Raw genomic sequence first — 18,154 nt, 5'->3', positions numbered from 1 at the left:
AGCATATAAAAGTTAAAAAACAAAATTAAGGTTGCTTAAGTAACTTTAGTTCTGTAGCCTCATGGTATATATTAGGGTACAACCTTGAGGTACATAATCACATGCTATTTCACCCAAAGGATATCTTCCTTATTCAGGCCCCAATTCAGCAAGCATTTAAGCATGTGCTTAAGACTCACTGACTTCAATGGGTCTTAAAGCAGATGCTTACATACTTTACAGATTGAACCTCGGGATTTCAGTGCTCAGGATGGATGGTGCATTCAGAGTAGAAAGGGGGGCATAAAAAAACCTTAACCCTGACCCTTTATATGTAGGTATTATGATTCAGTCTTTATTTACATGACCATATACCGATACTTTCCCACCATACTGGGATATTGTGAAGATAACTTCAGTAATGTTAAGAACATAAGAATAGCCATACTGGGTCAGACCAAAGGTCCATCCAGCCCAGTATCCTGTCTGCCGACAGTGGCCAATGCCAGGTGCCCCAGAGGAAATAACCTAACAGGTAATGATCAAGTGATCTCTCTCCTACCATCCATCTCCACCCTCTGATAAACAGAGGCTAGGGACACCATTCCTTACCCATCCTGGCTAATAGTTGTTAATGGACTTAACCTCCATGAATTTATCTAGATCTCTTTTAAACCCTGTTATAGTCCTAGCCTTCACAACCTCCACAGGCAAGGAGTTCCACAGACTGACTGTGCGCTGCGTGAAGAAGAACTTCCTTTCATTTGTTTTAAACCTGCTGCCCATTAATTTCATTTGGTGACCCCTAGTTCTTATATTATGGGAACAAGTAAATAACTTTTCCTTATTCACTTTCTCTACACCACTCATTTTATATACCTCTATCATATCCCTCCTTAGTCTCCTCTTTTCCAAGCTGAAAAGTCCTAGCGCCTCTTTAATCTCTCCTCATATGGGACTCATTCCAAACCCCTATTCATTTTAGTTGCCCTTCTCTGAACCTTTTCTAATGCCAGTATATCTTTTTTGAGATGAGGAGACCACATCTGTACGCAGTATTCAAGATGTGGGCGTACCATGGATTTATATAAGGGCAATAAGATACTCTCCGTCTTATTCTCTATCCCTTTTTTTAATGATTCCTAACATCCTCTTTGCTTTTTTGACTGCTGCTGCACCCTGTGTGGACATCTTCAGAGAACTATCCATGATGACTCCAAGATCTCTTTCCTGATTAGTTGTAGCTAATGTTTGAGAACTCTGATACTATAAGAGGGAATCTCATAGAAAACCCTATTAATAAAGAAAAAGTTCTTCCTTCAGAGCAGTGGTTAGGTGCTGCGCAGTGCAAGAAGCACGCCACATACCTAAACAATGAGAATATTGAACAGTTGCCTCATTTACTGAGCACCATCCACACTGAGCATCAAATTCACCACTTAATTCTGCTATTTCTTTAAAATTTGGAGAATATAGCTTTGAAATTTCTGAGTAATATTTTTATAGACTTACAAGGATATTCTTCTTAACAGGTAAATATGAACAGTGGTAGAATACTGTGCACAGTTTAACAAGTCTTGGATGTCTAATTTCTTATAAAAAGGGTTTGCTGTTTCTGTTAAGGTGTTTATATTTGGAATGAGTGTACTGAATGAGTTCAGAGCCGCAGTTAACAGCCAAGCTTTATTGCATTCCTCTGCCATTTGCAGTGTTGTGGTTATATTTTACTAATAGTAAAATCTCATCTTAAACTGTTAATGCTTTATTCCATTTACAGCTGAGTGCCATGCTTTGACATGGTAAGACAGCTACAGCACTGGTTTCTAGCTCTAATGGTTGTCAGTGCTGCTAAAAAGATGAGAACTGAAGTTGGAAGGGATGGGAAAGCAAGATAGTAATCTAGTAGTGAATGTTGCACACCACTAAAAGTTGATATTTTCAGGTTTCTAGTGATATACACCTTTCGCTTCTAGCCCTGATGATCTGAGAGATATCAAGTTTTAAAACTGTCACTGGTCCTTCAGGGCAATGCTTTTTTGGCACTGGTCCAGGACTACAAAATAGGAAGCAACGGTCCTGGAACAAGTATAATTTCTAACAATTTTTCAGCTCCAAGAACAGATGGTGATTAAGAGAAGAGATCTGTGTGGCTGAAATACTAATCTCGACACTATTAAGCTGCAGCATTAATGGGGTCCAAAGAGACATTGGTTTCACTGTTGGGCCTTAAGGAGCTGGGGTATAAAAGAAAAATAGGGGAATCGTCAGGGAAATAGTCCGATCTTCAGAGATTTAGGACACCTGAAGGAGAGGGAATATATCAGTGCCCCCACAGACTTGCATTAACATTGCTTTAAGAACTCTGCTGTGGCAAATCTCAATAAGGTACTGAAATGGTGAAGGAGTATTGGCACATACAGTGCTGAAAAGTATATCTGCAATTTAAAAAACATTAAAAAAACCCAAGTCCATATTAAAAGCAGTCTTTAAGAATTATTAATTCTTTGGCAAAAAAGCTTAAGTCCACACAACTTAAAATCCCCAGGTCAAAGAGTGTCAAATGTTTTTATTTGGTTTTGAATAACGCCAACCTGACAACTTGTATTCCAAGTTTGAACCAGGTGACAAACAGACCTACTAAGCCCAGAAAACTATGATTCATAACAAAACTACCATCTTAAACAACTACAGTAGCATGATTGGGGTTGCTGTAATACTCTTAAGTAGCTTGCACCAAGAAAACTAAAGCCTCATTTTACAGGATCTAATCTCCAACAGGCGAGCTTAAATAATTGGGGCATGTGGAAATAGAAGTTCATAGAATCATAGGGTTAGAAGGGACCACAAGGGTCATGTAGTTTAAGCCCCTGCCAAGATGCAGGATTTGTTGAGTCATATCCCTGCCCATTTAGTACCAGTGAGTTGCCTTTTGCCCCCAATATGACTGTTAAATAACTTCAGTGTATTGGCTTTTGAGTACCTCTTTATACATTTTCAAAGGGACAAAAATCAGAGTTAAGTTACATGATGGATAAATGCAGAGGACAGCTTTACAAAGCTGGACTGTCCTTTTGTTCCTATTAATTAGTTTTATCTGTATACCTTATAGGCACATTGAAGGTAATTTACCTCACGACTTTATACAACCTTACAGATTAGAAAACAAAAGTCTTATAACATGCAACACAGAGCAGATCCAGTCAACTCCAACATAATATAAAATGAACCAAAGCAAAAAACTATGAAAATTATTAAAATAAAAGGGATAAAAATACATACACTTGGTATGGGAATGACCTGCATCTGGTCACCCTGGGGGAAAAGAAAAAAAAATATCATTGTAAGGGCTTTTGAAAGGATGGAACAGAAAGATCTGAGACATTAAATTTGGCACTCAAACATTTTTAACAAAAAGGCTCCAAGTATTCAAGAACGCAACAAAAAATAATCAAACAGGTCCTTGCATTTTAGCTGCTAAAATGATTGGTTAGTATAACACAGTATTAGTGATTTTTTTTAGACCATAAACTGATAAATCCCGTGCTTTAATTAATAAGAGGAAGTAGGAAAACGTTTCCATGTTCACTTCAAGATTTCCTTTCTTCAAGTAATAAAGTCCACAGATTAGTTACAATGAGTACACCAGTCTGATTAAAGCTACTGGGCAGAACCAGTCTTGTCAGTCACTGGCAGCAGTGGAATGCCCTACCTCCTGAATTTCCCTCCAGTTGAGGTGACTTTCAGAATCAGGTTCATTCAAAACTACTTTCCTAAATTACAGATTGTGTTAAATATAGTTTAAGGAAACAGAATTTCTCCTACTGTAGAGCATGGTAAATTCCACCTCACAAACCTACAATCTTGGGTGTCAATTTCCATCTCTATTCTAGATGAGCCATCTGTTTCCAGATTGATCCTGATATGTGTGGATCCGATTGCTTGAAGAAAGGAAATTTTCAGGTAGTATAAATAAAAATTTTCCTATTCTTCTTTGCCCTAAGGTCCACAGATTGGTTACAATGTGATTTTCGTAGCAATGTGTATCCAGGGTGGGAAGCAGGACTGTCGTTTAAATATGGACATCCAAAATGAAATAGATTATATATAAATATTTCTTCTATTATCCTTTGGGCATTAAGGCATGGAGAATACTTCTGCTAAAAGAAGGAAATGGCATAATGACCAATATGCAGAGTTTGGTGAAGTAGGCCTTCTAGCAGATCTCAATTACAGGAGACATGACTACTTTGCCCTGAAATTGTCAGTGCTCCTAAGGATTGGACTACAATGCCTAACCGAAGGAGGAATATTTCTTGAATGCCATGACAGTTCTGAGGACTACCTGTCTTAATTAAAAGTACAATACTAGATCTCAGAGAAAGCTCTCGATTTCAAATAACTCATCTGATTGAATATGTAAGCCTTTGGGAGGCCTACCCTAGTTGGTAGGAAGTATACCACCACTTACTTCCAGGGTTCAATCTGGGTAATGCTGTAAGGAGCAGAATGAGGTTCCCAGGTTGTCCTCTATGACTGTGCAGGGTTGGAATAAGGTTGATGCCCCGAAGATGCATTTAATGTTGGAAGCTGTGTACAAAACTTCCTTGCCTTTAACATGTTGAGAACATTATACTACACACATTTGACCTTTTTGTTTGGGCACTCTTATACGTCACAATAAAGTCAAACTAGGGGAACTCAAGGCTATGTTTCACCGGTTGAACGTGGTAGTTAAAACTATGAACTTTGCATCGGCCAGTAGAATAAGTTCTATTTCTTGACTTCTTTTTTGGGATCCTTGAGAGCAGTAACTACTTCATCCAAGTATTCATTTTAAAATCTGTCTGGGCCAAGATAGAGGATTGGTCTCACAATAGAAGATCCTCCCTCTGAGACAGAGACATCCCAAAAGCCAGTGCTAGGTTAATCAATTCTGAGAGCCATAGCTTCTTCAGCCAGAAGTACAAAACAGAATCATAACCACACTTTAGCTCCTATTTTTTGTATAATCCTGGGAAGCAGTGAAAGGCGTGGAAAGACCTATAGTATGAACACTACCCAGCTTTGCATGAATATCTCACTGAGTCCAGACTGCAGGGTACTTTATTTACTGGTTCCAGATGCAAAGAGATCAATCACCAGCCCAACAAATTGACTCATGCTGATTAAGATATTTCTGGGTGCAACCACAACTTCGCTAAACTGACTTCTGCCATGTAAATCTTGGGGTTCCATCTCCTTGGTGAGCAGTGCACATAGAGATAAGAAACGTTGCTCAGCCCAGCACAGGAGAATTTCTCTTGGGCATGGAGCCGATCATGTTCTTCATAGTTATTCTTAAAACTCTATCAGACATGTTGACTGTCACAAGAATAGGTCTGTTATCCATTGAATAAGCAGTGCTCTGAGACCTCAGTGAATCATTATGTTCCACCTCTTTTCCATTCCCTGATCTGAAGCAGGAAAAGCCCTAGAAAAAAAAAATCTGATTTGCTGCAGTCGTCACCTATCGAAGCAGAGAATGTACAATTGGAGAAAGAACTCTGCCAATTAATGAGATTGGTGCAGAGGGTATACCAATTGTGTATTATGTGAACTGTGCATCACTTAAGCATGCCTGTGTATTAGATCACAATTCCTAATAGGCTCCGATAAGAATTGAATTTTTGTTTATGACACCACTTGTTTTTCATTATGACCATCTTCATAATCTGTTAATCTTCCTCTGACATGAGACCTTATATCTGACAGTATTCATCCTCAGCCCAGGGCTATGACTGACTCTCCTGGAATCATGTGTCTGTGTTTGTCCTGAATTCAAGATACACCAGGAAGTAAGAGTGTGTGTGTGTGTGTGTGTGTGTGTGTGTGTGTGTGTGTGTGTGTGTTTTTCAGGTTATTCCTCAACACTCTATACTATAGCCAGCTTCTGGAGAGAGGAGGAGAAGGTGAGGCCAGGCACGGCAACCTGCAATGGCAGCTGGGATCAAAAAAGCAACACTTTCCCAATTTTCCAGGTGTGGCAGGAAATCCCTATCCTTCTATTGTGTGTGTGTGTTTCAGGTTATTCCTCAACACTCTATACTATAGCCAGCTTCTGGAGAGAGGAGGAGAAGGTGAGGCCAGGCACGGCAACCTGCAATGGCAGCTGGGATCAAAAAAGCAACACTTTCCCAATTTTCCAGGTGTGGCAGGAAATCCCTATCCTTCTATTGTGTGTGTGTGTTTCAGGTTATTCCTCAACACTCTATACTATAGCCAGCTTCTGGAGAGAGGAGGAGAAGGTGAGGCCAGGCACGGCAACCTGCAATGGCAGCTGGGATCAAAAAAGCAACACTTTCCCAATTTTCCAGGTGTGGCAGGAAATCCCTATCCTTCTATTACACCTTCATAGGGTGCAGGAGAACAGATATACAGCCACAGCTTGTCTAGGGCAACTGCAGACCTCTTGGTATACTGAAACGACACTTGAGTACTTTTTTGCCTGGATTTTTTTTTCTTAAATATATGTTTTACTACTTGATTTTTTAGCTCTGATTTAGACTGCTGGCCTTCCTCCACTAAGGAAGAAGAATTTCCTTTGAGGGTGTATGTCTGTGCATGCCTTCAGGAATCAGCACATATCTAACATTTTTATCTATGACCTGGAAGAAAACATCAAATCATCACTGATAAAGTTTATAGATGACACAAAATTGGGGGAGTATAATGAAGAGAAGTCGCTGATTCAGAGCAATCTGGATTGTTTGGTAAACTGGGTGCAAGCAAACCATATGCATTTTAATATGATTAAGGGTAAATGTAGAAACAAAGAATGCAGGTTGTAGTTACAGGATGGGGAACTATCATAGAAAGCAGTGATTCTAAAAAAAGATTTGGGGGTCAAGGTGGACAAGTCAGCTGAACATGAGCTCCTAGTACAATGCTGTAGCTAGAAGGACTAATGTGATCCTTGGATGCATAAACAGGAAATCTCGAGTAGGAGTAGATAAGTTATTTTATCTCTATATTTGGCACTGGTGCCACTTCTGCAGGAGTACAGTCTTCAGTTGTGGTGTCCATAATTCCAGTCGGATGTTGATAAATTGGAGAGAGTTCAGAGAAGAGCCACAGGAATGATTAAAGGATTAGAAGACATGAGTTATACTGACAGAGTCAAGGAGTTCAATCTATTTAGCTCAACAAAGAGAAGACTAAGGGGTGACTTGATTATAGTCTAAGTACCTCCCTGCGGAGCAAATATTTAATAATGGGCTCTTCAATCTAGCAGAGAAAGGTAGACCATGATCCAACAGCTGAAACTTGAAGCCAAATTCAGAATAGAAATAAGCTGCACTGATCTGCCATGCTGCACTCTGTAAAGGTGAGGGAACCCAACACGGATGATTAATTCCTATGATGCACTTCATGAAGGTGTCCAGGAGAATCAAACACTAAGGATTGTCTGAGCTACTACACTCTGTGAAGGAGAGCAGGGGAAACAGCACTGATTATTCATTTATTTCCCTTTTGAGAATTTGTCCCCTTAAACCTGCTTCAAAAGGGGGAATGAAACTATGCTCAGGGATTGCTCTGAAAATAATTCACATGGCTAGTGATCTCTCTGTCCTATAAAAGGTTGGGTTTGTTTTTCTCCCCTCCCTCGTATGGACCCTTTCTGGGTCTCTCAAGGAAGGTACTGGCTTGGGGCTCAAGGATGGGCTCCCCAGAAGCTGTCCCCTCTCTATTGCATGGAATCTACATGGGCCAAATTGATCTGTTTCCCCTGGAGGTCTCAGCCTGGGATATGAGAAGTTCTGGGGAAGGAAGGCTGTTATATAGGTGGAAGCAGGGGGAGGGAGCTCTCTCCGGCATTAGCAGCATCTGTGTTGTGACAAGTGCCCTCCACCCATGACTCCTGGGGTAGTGGAAGTGGAGGAGGTGGCTGAGTCCCGCAATCCGGGGCATGGCTGCTGGTGCAGGCTACAGGGACTCAGGAGCAATCTTTACTCCTGGGGAATTCTGTGCCACTGCGCAATGAAGAATTTTGCAAAAATTAATGTTGTGTGCACAATTCCCGCCCCCCCTCAGAATAGGCTGCAGAGATGTTGGCTGCCTCTAGGGGCTGCTGGACCCAGCAGAGCCCAGTTTGCAAACAGAAGACAAGGCGAGTGGGAGAGAACTGGAGGGTTCCCAGCAGCTGCAGTTCTCAGCACTCTCTGAAGGAAGGAGGCGGCAGTGTCTTGGCTTAGGGGGCCCGTGGCTGGGCTCTGGGGGGAGAAAGGGGTGTGAGTGTCTGGGCTGGGGGAACCCCATGGCTGGACTCTGAGGATGAGGGAGCTATGAATGTTTGGCCCCCTGACTGGGTTCTGAAAGAAAGGGGACAGAGAAACAGGAACTGGGTTGTCATAGGGGTTTCTTTAACTCTACTCCTGGGGGAATTTGTTGTTGTTGTTGTGTCTGCATTGTTACAGACATACTTGCTGACCGGTATTTTGAAATAAATTACCAAAATAATTGAAACTGGTGTGATTATATAGTGTTATTTTGACAAATAAAATTTGCAGAATTTTAAAATATTGTGTGCAGAATTCCCCAAGGAGTAAATCTCCATCTGGTATGTTGCCCTTCTGGCTTCACCTCCATTCAGGAAGACTGGGGTGAGGGGCTGCTTGTCCCAGAGCCTGTTCTTCTCCAATTCTGCACACCTCCTTTCCTGCCAGGGGAGGGGGCCTAGGCTTGATGGACTTCATCTTGCCCAGCACAGCTGGCCTCTCCTACCTTGCCTGGGAGAAGGGGTCAAGTCAAATGGGATATTGCACTGTGACTGAAACAGCACTCTAGCCAGAGTCAGCTGAACTCCCCAATGACAGTTGATAAGGGGGGAGCATTCAAAAGACCCTCCGTTTTGCCTCTACAGCCGGGAGGAGTGGTTGAGTCTGTTTGCCATTGGGGAGGAAGAAAAAATGGAGGGAACTTCAAGAGGAACAGCGTTCTCTTGCTGCCATACTGACAGGTCCGGTTCAGCACCCAAGGTGCAAGCAGGATGATGTACCCATTGTAACAGATCTGTGGGCCATAGCACAAAGGTTTGTTCTGCATTAAGAGGCACTGTAGCTATATGGAGAAATAACAGAAAAAAGTTTGCATTATAATTTCAATAGTTTCAGCTGTACTGAAAATTAACTATTTTCAGACTGGACTGATCAGAACTCAATGTATAAGGCACACGTTGCAAAGACTGTTCTGAGCAGTATTTTTAAAAATAGCTTCATACTTTTTAGAGAGTATCTGATTTTTAAAGTTTTTTTTTTTTTTTTAATTAAAATGGAATAGTAATCACTGCTATAAAATTGTGATTATTCAATATGATTCTCAGCTCTGCACTTCTTCCAATCCTATGAACCGGTAAAGGGTCACTCAGGTAGCCAATCACAGCCGAACAATGCCAGACTGCAATGCTTGGTAAAATGCAACCATCACATTTGCTGTATGTTCTGAAAAATATTTTTCACAGAAAACCAAAAATATTAAACAGCAACAGAATTATTTAACACAAGAATGTTAGCAGATCTGTCTTATTTCACTTAGTTTTGGAGACCTATATTTTACAAAAATGTAGTTGTTGCTCTCCATTTTGCTTAATAACAAGCTGATAATGCTGAAACAGATGAAAAACTAATTCTTAAACCAATTAAAACTAAACCTATTAGGTCAATTTCAAGAATGTTCTTAACAGTTTTAGAACTGCTTACACTAAATTGCTATAAAATCACAATGCGCTTTCCCCATGTCTACTTCCTTCTCTTAATTTGTTTTTCTTATCTTTATCATTAGCATCCATATAGCAACAACCCTAAAAGACAGAAGGTGAAATACATAGACCATTTTATACTACAGCTCCTGGTAGGGACTAACTTCATGATTGCTTAACGCCCTTCTTCTGTTTTTCAGGGGAAATAGTGAGGTCAGAAAAGCTCTTGCCTGATAAAAATATGACTAGAGAGCTGCAAATTCAAAGCATTTTTTGAAAAACTGCATTATCCCATACAATGTGACACTGAGTGTTCAATTATTTATCACTCCAAATCATTTATGCAGTTATCAACTTTAAATTCTCTAACAGTGTTATTTCAAATTTAAAATAAAGGCAGCATATACACTGCCACTGCAACTAAGCTAGTATCTACAACACATTCATACAGCTTTCACTTATTTTCATCAAGGTTCAAGACCTCCATCTCCTTTCAATAACTTTACAGGCTTAGTTAAGTGGTTTAAGGATTTGACACTTTCTACTACCAAGTATTCTAAAGCTTTGTTGAAACTGGCCTTTTTACAAATTAAAATATGTTTGCCTCACTCTTTAGTCTATTCATAGTTATGAAAAATTTAATCCTTCCTAAGCATTCTTTTGATTGTTAATTATTCACTGAATACTTCTACTGAATTCACTGAAAACTGTTGTCTAATTTTAAAATGTGAACCTTGTGACATTTGTTTCTGACTATCTGAATTTGGATGAACATTCATTTCTGAATTTTACAAATTGGAGTCAACTGTTTAATATTAATATTATATTAATACAGATTAACATGAGGACGATATCTAGTATTTACATAGCATATGTGGTGGGTCCCTCAAGGCATAATGTACATCTGTCAGTTATCTGTAAAATATTATGCCTTATGAACATTTCTATTTTGGATAATTAGACTAAGAGTAATTATTCTATCCCATAAAAATTGAATGATAAGATATTTTCTAGAGAACTGAGGATACCACATACATTAAAAGGTGAGAGAATTACAAAATATTTAGGGGTAATTTACATTTTGAAGTTTTTGGCCATCAATCCAAAGAACTTGCATCATTTTATTAGTTTGGTCTCCCAATACAATACCACTGCTAAAACTCAAATATTTAACATTTATCTCTTTTCTCTGGATCTTTTTCTTCCTCTGGAATTTATTCTTTTTTTCCCACCCCTTATTTTGCCAATAATTTTCTCTCCGTGCATCCTTCCCACATCTTACTATTTTGTAAGGGACAGAACTTTGTTAACTCCCTGTTCCTCCCATATTACTATGTTTTTGCACACACTCCCTGCAGTGGACTGGAAGTCTGAGACTCTCCCTTTCTCATGGAAGGCTAGATTTTGCTCACTCCACAGTTAGTCAATAATGCAACTGCAGCTAGGCAAAGAGGTCTACTGGACAGAGATGCAATTCCGCCTCTTCTCCGGGTACAGCATACACACTGCAGTGCACCTAACCTACTGGTGCCATGGGGAATGGACCAAATTAAGTCTCAGACTAGTGTGCACTATTCCAATTCAACACTCCAACCCTCCACTTAGTTTCCCTGCCATCCAATCTGCTTATCCTTTCTTCCTTCCCCTAGATAGCTCCTGTGCCACTGCTCCAACATTTCAGAGTCCAAGAGGCATTTACAAAAGCAGAAAAGTGACATGAAACTGACATGAACTGTGTCAAGATTCTGAACTGGAGCTGTGCGAGAAGTGGAAGGGAAGGAATTCCTTTATTTCTACTGCTCTTGCCCACACCAGCAGCAAAGGCTCACCCCTATTCTTCTGAGGCTCCCATGCCTAAAGGAACAGATGGGAAGTTGCTCTGGATAACAGTATAATACAATTCTGCCATGAAGAGTTCTGAAAATATAGCATGGCTTTGGGGAAAAGATAGGACGCCTCTGATCCCCATGCCAAACAAACTAAGTCTTTGGTCATGCAAGGCAAGTTGCCTCCATGTTACCAGTTTAAAATATGTACAAAGTTATCATTATATGGATATGTAACCCTCTGGATTTCATAGCCACTGCTTTTTCATTTAAAGATTAGAAATGTTAAGGGCTTATTCAATTTAAATTACCCACTGTTCAATTACTATTTTAAACCTCAAAATAAGGTAGCACAACACAGCCTGCAACCTGGGAAAATAATCACTCTAAACTGACATCTCTGGGGTGGTCTCATGGCAGCACAATACCTATGAGGTGAGGTGGGATTGAAAGAATCAGAATGTGAATCTCTCCCTTGCCCTACCCCATGCTAGGAATGTCTCATATCACTCGAAAAGCTATTTCAACTGAAGCTCAAAGTAGTGCTAATTGGCTCCAGAAGGAACAATATCTAACCCTCTTTAGTTGGAGAACAACAATGGGGGTGAAGGAGGTGGATTGGGGGAAGGAAAAGTGAGAGTCCTTTTCCTATGACAACACAAGTCTAGATTTTTGGGTTCCTTGAGGTTTTATACAGGCCTGGTCCACACTTAAAAATTAGCTTGATTTAGGGCTGTGAAAAGCTTAGGGCTGTGAAAAATTTCACATTCTGTGTTGCAGTGAGGTCGACCTATTCCCCTGTGTAGAGGCAGCTACATTGACAAAAGAATTTTTCTGTTGACCTCGCTGCTGCCTCTTGGGAGAGATGGATTAACTTTATCACTGGAAAAACCTCTTCCATCGATGCAGAAAGTGTCTACATTACACTGCTACAGGAACACAGCTGCAGCCCCATAGCAACTGTAGTGCAGATATGTCCACATTGTTTGCATATACCGTTATTTTCTTCAGAGCTGCAGTACTAAAACCTTGTCTGAAATTATGATTACCTTTTTAAAGAAAAATGAAAGTATTTTAAATTGGTGTCTCGACAGGTGCTATTTGGTACTTTTTCAGGAAGTTCACACTATTTGAGTTACAGTAAAGTTGAGCCTTTCACATGGGAAACATACCATGTAATTTGAGACTGCCAATTTATTTACAAGGATCTAAAGACTAAAAAAAATGGTAGAAGTCACTGACCTTCTGAAGTCCTCCATTCTCCTCCACCAATGGAGGAAGAGTACTAGTGCTATTGGTGGATGGTGGTTCCACATTGTAGTCACGAAAACAGCAGAATAAGGTGCTAAAGATACTTCGACTCCTTTGCTTCTTCAAGCTGATATTACATTGGGACACTATAAAATGAGGGGAAAAGAAATCAAGCTGTAAGTTTTCCAGATATAAAATGGTTATATGTTATTTGAAAATTCCTGATGTTCATCAACTTTACCCTCACACTTTACACCATATCTTTCACTGTCAAACTTACACATAGAGGTCTGTATATACATATCAGGTTTGGCTCTCCACACAATCCAAACTCTTGTGATACCATACTGAGAGATCTTACTTTGATAGATGCTCTAGAAATACCTAAAACAGATACTGTGACCTATAGCCAGTAATTTGCTGCCAAAATCTGACTCTGAAATGGGACTCGGCTCTAAAACAGAATGTCATCAGAAGAAGTCAACTGATCTCTGGGCATATTTTGGGCAAAACACTTTACTGTTTGAGACAGAAACTCATTCCATATAGAATTTTTTTTTATTCTCCTGCTGCTTATGCCTTGACAGCTATGTTATAGAACATGAAAAGGCATAACAAACAAACAATTCTTGTAGCACAGAGAATTAAATGAAATGTCAGAAAGGAAGGCTGCCATTCCTATTGAGGAACAGATTTACATGGCCTTGTGTGCTGACCCAGGGTAACTGAAGCTGCAGCATAAGGGAGGCAGAGAAACATTTTTGAAAGATATAATAAAACATACAGACTATGAGCTATCACTCATTAGGTACACAAAGGACCTCCAGGAAGCCCAAATGCTTTCAGCCCATAGTTTTAGCAACTACCTTCTACTATTTCTCCTTTTCAAGGAGTAGGACAACCGTTATCCAAATATCCACTACAATCTTCAGTGCCAGGTTATCAGATACAAGTTAGAAAAGCAATCATTTTCTGAATTTCCTCAGGACTAATCCTGATGAAAATAAGTATTTAGAAATATTTTATTTTATTACTACTTGTGATCTGGATCAATACAATCTACATTACCTCTCCTGGAAAAATACCTCATACCACTCTCACACAATTTTATCTATTTCACTGCACAATTGTTAGTGACACTGAACATATAACATGGTAATATAATGTAAATCTAAAATATTATGTGCATTTTTAGGTAAAAACAAGGCTCTAATATAACTACCAACGTTAATGCAATCAGAGGATATTTATATAGCACATAAGAACAAAAATATGACAAGATTACTACTAGACACTCACATGTTTTGGATGCTGTTGTGAGACATGAGACCCTGACAATATTACCTTAAAATCACTTGAGAAGAGTAAACCATACATTATATGGGATCACAACCTGGGGGGGGGGGGGGGGGGGGAGAGCAGGACCACCTTGCCCTTCCCATTACATGGAGCAGAAGGGGTCCCAATAAGCAAAGGACTAATTACCCTCATTTTTTGATCCTGTTATAATTTAATAAAAATAATCTTTTAAGCAAAGTCTGAGCAAGCAACCATTTTATACCTACCCTCTTTTCAATTATAATACAGATTTAAATTAAAGGCACAGAGAACCACTTCAATCAGAAGCTGCTGACTTAAGGATTTCATTGGCTCCTAAACATTTTGCTGTGACAGATGGAATGAAAAAAGTCGTGACGCTATTTCTCTCTATTTCCTCTGCCCTTTCACAGGTGCAGGACTCCTGAAGGCCATGTATACACCACCACCACCCAGATCCAGAATAGCAATCAACATCTTAGATTTCAATTTTTACAGTGTCTCTTTTCTAAACACATTAGCTCAGCCTTGCAAAATTCTGATTGACTACTAAGAGTGATTTTTTTTTTTAACAAGTAACAATGAAATAAACTAGACATTTTATTTATCACCATGGTCAAGTGTGGGAAGTATTTTTTGTGGCTCGGCTGGTGGTCTATTTTCCTGACAATTTCATTAAATTTTATAAAAACACCTCAATAAAACAGTACATTTCACTTCATTCATTCCCCCCCTCAAAAATACTGTCCAACATATCTCAGACAGTTTTTCTCCTCATACATCAAAGTTTTAAATCTAATCAAAGCAACAGATCTAGCCAGAAAATGAAAATCCTTCAGAAAGATACAATAATATTAATCCACACTAAAAAGGAGCAACATAACTCTTTATCTAACACACAGGATACAAACACACAATAGCGGATAGAGATAAAGCATCACACTACACCCATCATAGAATTGAATGGTCTTTTAAATAAATTCATTGCTGTGTGAAAATAAAATAATTCTTTTAATGTTGAACAGTCATCATATAAATTATGTTTTCATAACATTTTCTCCTCCCTATCATTTGCAAAATTCTAGTACAGGTCTAAGAGTAATAATTCTCTCCCCAGTATTTCATTTGGTAAACATTTTCTCCCTTTTAAAAAGCCAGCAGCGGAACTCAACATGGTTACTTTTGGTTTATTGCCACGAAGTGGAAACACTCACACAGTATCTGAAAGCAAATCGATTTGTACATGTATATTCTCTTAAATCCAGGTTATGTTTAGCTAACATGGTACATTTTACATTAAGAGAAACTGAACTTATGTTGCTTAGGCAGTACTCTAAAAGTTCATACAGTGAAACGTTTATTTGTATAAAATTAATTTTATTTATTTACTTTGATTTATACACTAATAATGTTCTAAATGCTTCTGACATATTAAAAACCACAACTATAAATGAAGGACCACATTCTCAAAATTGTGTGAACATTTTTGATTGCACCCAATTTTCACACACACAATGCCTTGGGCCTAGGGCCCTACCAAATTCAAGGTCCATTTTGGTCAATTTCAGTCATAAGATTTTAAAAATCGTAAATTTCATGCTTTCAGCTATTTAAATCTGAAATTTCATGGTCTTGTAATTGTTCGGGTCCTGATCCAAAAAGGAGTGTGCGTGGGGGTGGGTGGGTGGGGTTGCAAGGTTATTGTAGGGAGGGTTGCAGTACTGCTACTCTTACTTCTACGCTGCTGCTGGCGGCGGGATTGCCTTCAGAGCTGAGCAGCTGGAAAGTGGCGGCTGCAGGCCGGGAGCCCAGCTCCGAAGGTAGAGCCGCCGCCAGCAGCAGCGTAGATGTAAGAATGGCATGGTATGGTATTGCCACCCTTACTTCTGCGTGGATGCTGGCAGGATGCTACCTTCAGAGCTGGGTGCCCAGACGGCTGCCTAGCTCTGAAGTCAGCGCAGAAGTAAGGGTGGCAATATCATGACCGCCCTAAAATAATCTGGGTTTTATATATTTTATAAATTATTTTATAAACTCCCTTTTGGGTCAGAACCCCCAATTTGAGAAACGCTGGTTTCCCCTGTGAAATCTGTATAGTATAAAGTAAAAGCACACAAAATACCAGATTTCATGGTCCATGATGCATTTTTCATGGCTGTAAATTTGGTAGGGCCTTACTCATGCCTACATGAATGTCATGAATTTGCATGCAGACACACTAACACTTGAAGGATTTCCACATGTGCACTTTTGAACATTTGGGCTAATGTTTATTAAAATGGACATTTCTGAAATGTTTTTCCCCCCCCCAAAGCAGATTCCTAGGAAAACACAGTGTCAGCAAATGTAACACACTTAATCTTGCTTTTCTTTTAGCTTACCAATCATGAGAACTCTTCTTTGTCTTAATACAAACCTCACTTTCCAAACATTTAAATATCAAACAAGTATCAAATCTGTATGGGGACTAAAGGTAGTTTACAGTCCCTTACATGCTACTCTCTTACACTCAGCGTCAGGAACAACATTGTCCACCTTGCATTTCGTTCCTTTTGCTTTCTCTTTGAATTCATAAATCTTGATTTGGAGGTCAAATGCTGATCTTAGCTACACCTGTGCAAATCTGAAATACCTACTTAGTTCTTCATTTTCCTCCTAAAAGCCCATTTCAACTTAGTTTTCCATTGTTTACTTGCACTCCTTTGCAGTCTGTTCTCACACTCCCCAGTCTCAGTCTCTATTTAAAAATCTGAAAATTTACATGGATTAGCATGTTACATAAAGTGACACTTATTTGTTTAAACACTACTTTTATTGCATCTTTCCTGTTTGTGCGCTCCATGGTTATTTCAGGTAGACCATGATCCTGCAAACAATTACATATGTGAATAGTCCCCATTTGAAGTTAATGGACCTGTGCATATAAAGTTATACAGATGCATAAATATTTGCAAGATTGGAGCCTTTTGATGTAAACTCCTCAGGGCAGTGACAATCTCTAAAAAGCATGACACAAATGTAAGGTGCTATATAAGTGTTTGTTCATTAGCTTCTCTTGCTGTTTAAAACAAGAAAAAGTTACATGGTCATTGAGCTTACTCTAGGAGTTTACTGAATGCAGGACTAAGCCTGCCCTGACCCAGGCCATGGCATTGCCAATGTTCCGCCAGGAGGCTTCGCCCTCCCTCCCCTTCTACCCTGAAGCCAGTGGGGGCTCAGCTCCAGCCGGCAGCCTGGAGCTTGGGCCTGCTGGCTGTCAGGGGCGGTGCTTCAGCCGGATGTGTGTGTGTGCACACGCATGTGTGTCTCTTGAGGCTCCTCAGGCCAGTGTGTATGTGGGGGGGGGGGGGCCCTCGGGGCTCCGGCATGCAGGGAAGGCAGGTTAGCCTCCCCAAAGGAGGGGTTCACCCGCTGCCCATGATTGAATGTAAAGGAGATATTAATGTGCCAAAAATGTCATTATCTGTGCTACAGCACTTTAGTCCTTGAGTCTCAGACACCAAAAACTGTGCATTCAGTCATGGTTCTGATTATTATTATTATCTATTATTTGTGTTATGGTAGCACCTTGGAGCCCTAGTCATGGACCATCGTGCTAAGTGCTGTACAAACACAGAACAGCAAGACAGTCCCTGCCCCAAAGAGCTTACAAAGCTAGACATAAGAGAAGAGAAACTGGATGGATAGACTGATGTGGGAGTACAAGGAATCAATAAGACAATACTGATCAGCAGGATAGACTGGATAGGCAACAGAGGCTTGCATTGTAGGCAAGAGTCAACCTTTCAATACTGAATGAAATAAGATGTAGGGTGGGGATAGGTCACAAAAGGCCTTGATAGTGAAAACAAGTAGCATGTGTTTGGTGGATAAAGAAGAGAGAGCCAGTGCAGGCACACAAAGAAATGGCTAATGTGACTAGTTAGGAAAGTGATCTTTCCAATAGCATTCTGAATGGGTATGAGCAGGGGAAAATTGCACTTGGCAAAGCCAGAGGAAAGGATGTTGCAGTAAGATGAAGAGAGCCTGGTTGAGAGTTTTAACTGCG

At 39.8% G+C, this 18,154-nt stretch overlaps 1 protein-coding gene across 3 annotated transcripts in view; it reads right to left on the bottom strand.

Annotated features, from left to right (window-relative positions):
- CTDSPL (CTD small phosphatase like) overlaps positions 1-18,154 on the bottom strand; it is a 118,504-nt gene that overhangs the window by 32,848 nt on the left and 67,502 nt on the right. For 2 of the 3 annotated variants that reach the window (XR_004644374.1, XM_034759899.1), the window contains exons 2-3: positions 12,781-12,935; positions 3,259-3,291 (exon numbers count right to left, since the gene is read on the bottom strand). Coding sequence is in view for 2 of the 3 variants with exons in the window: in XM_034759899.1 (XP_034615790.1) it covers positions 3,259-3,291; positions 12,781-12,935 (188 nt within the window). In the remaining variant the exon portion in view is untranslated. The remainder of the gene's footprint in view (positions 1-3,258; positions 3,292-12,780; positions 12,936-18,154) is intronic. The other variant, XM_034759900.1, reaches the window with a different exon arrangement.

Source organism: Trachemys scripta, chromosome 2 (assembly GCF_013100865.1).
Source record: "Trachemys scripta elegans isolate TJP31775 chromosome 2, CAS_Tse_1.0, whole genome shotgun sequence".
NCBI lineage: Eukaryota > Metazoa > Chordata > Testudines > Emydidae > Trachemys > Trachemys scripta.
The sequence above is the reverse complement of the archived record's forward strand: the minus strand, read 5'-3'. Positions and strand labels throughout refer to the sequence as shown.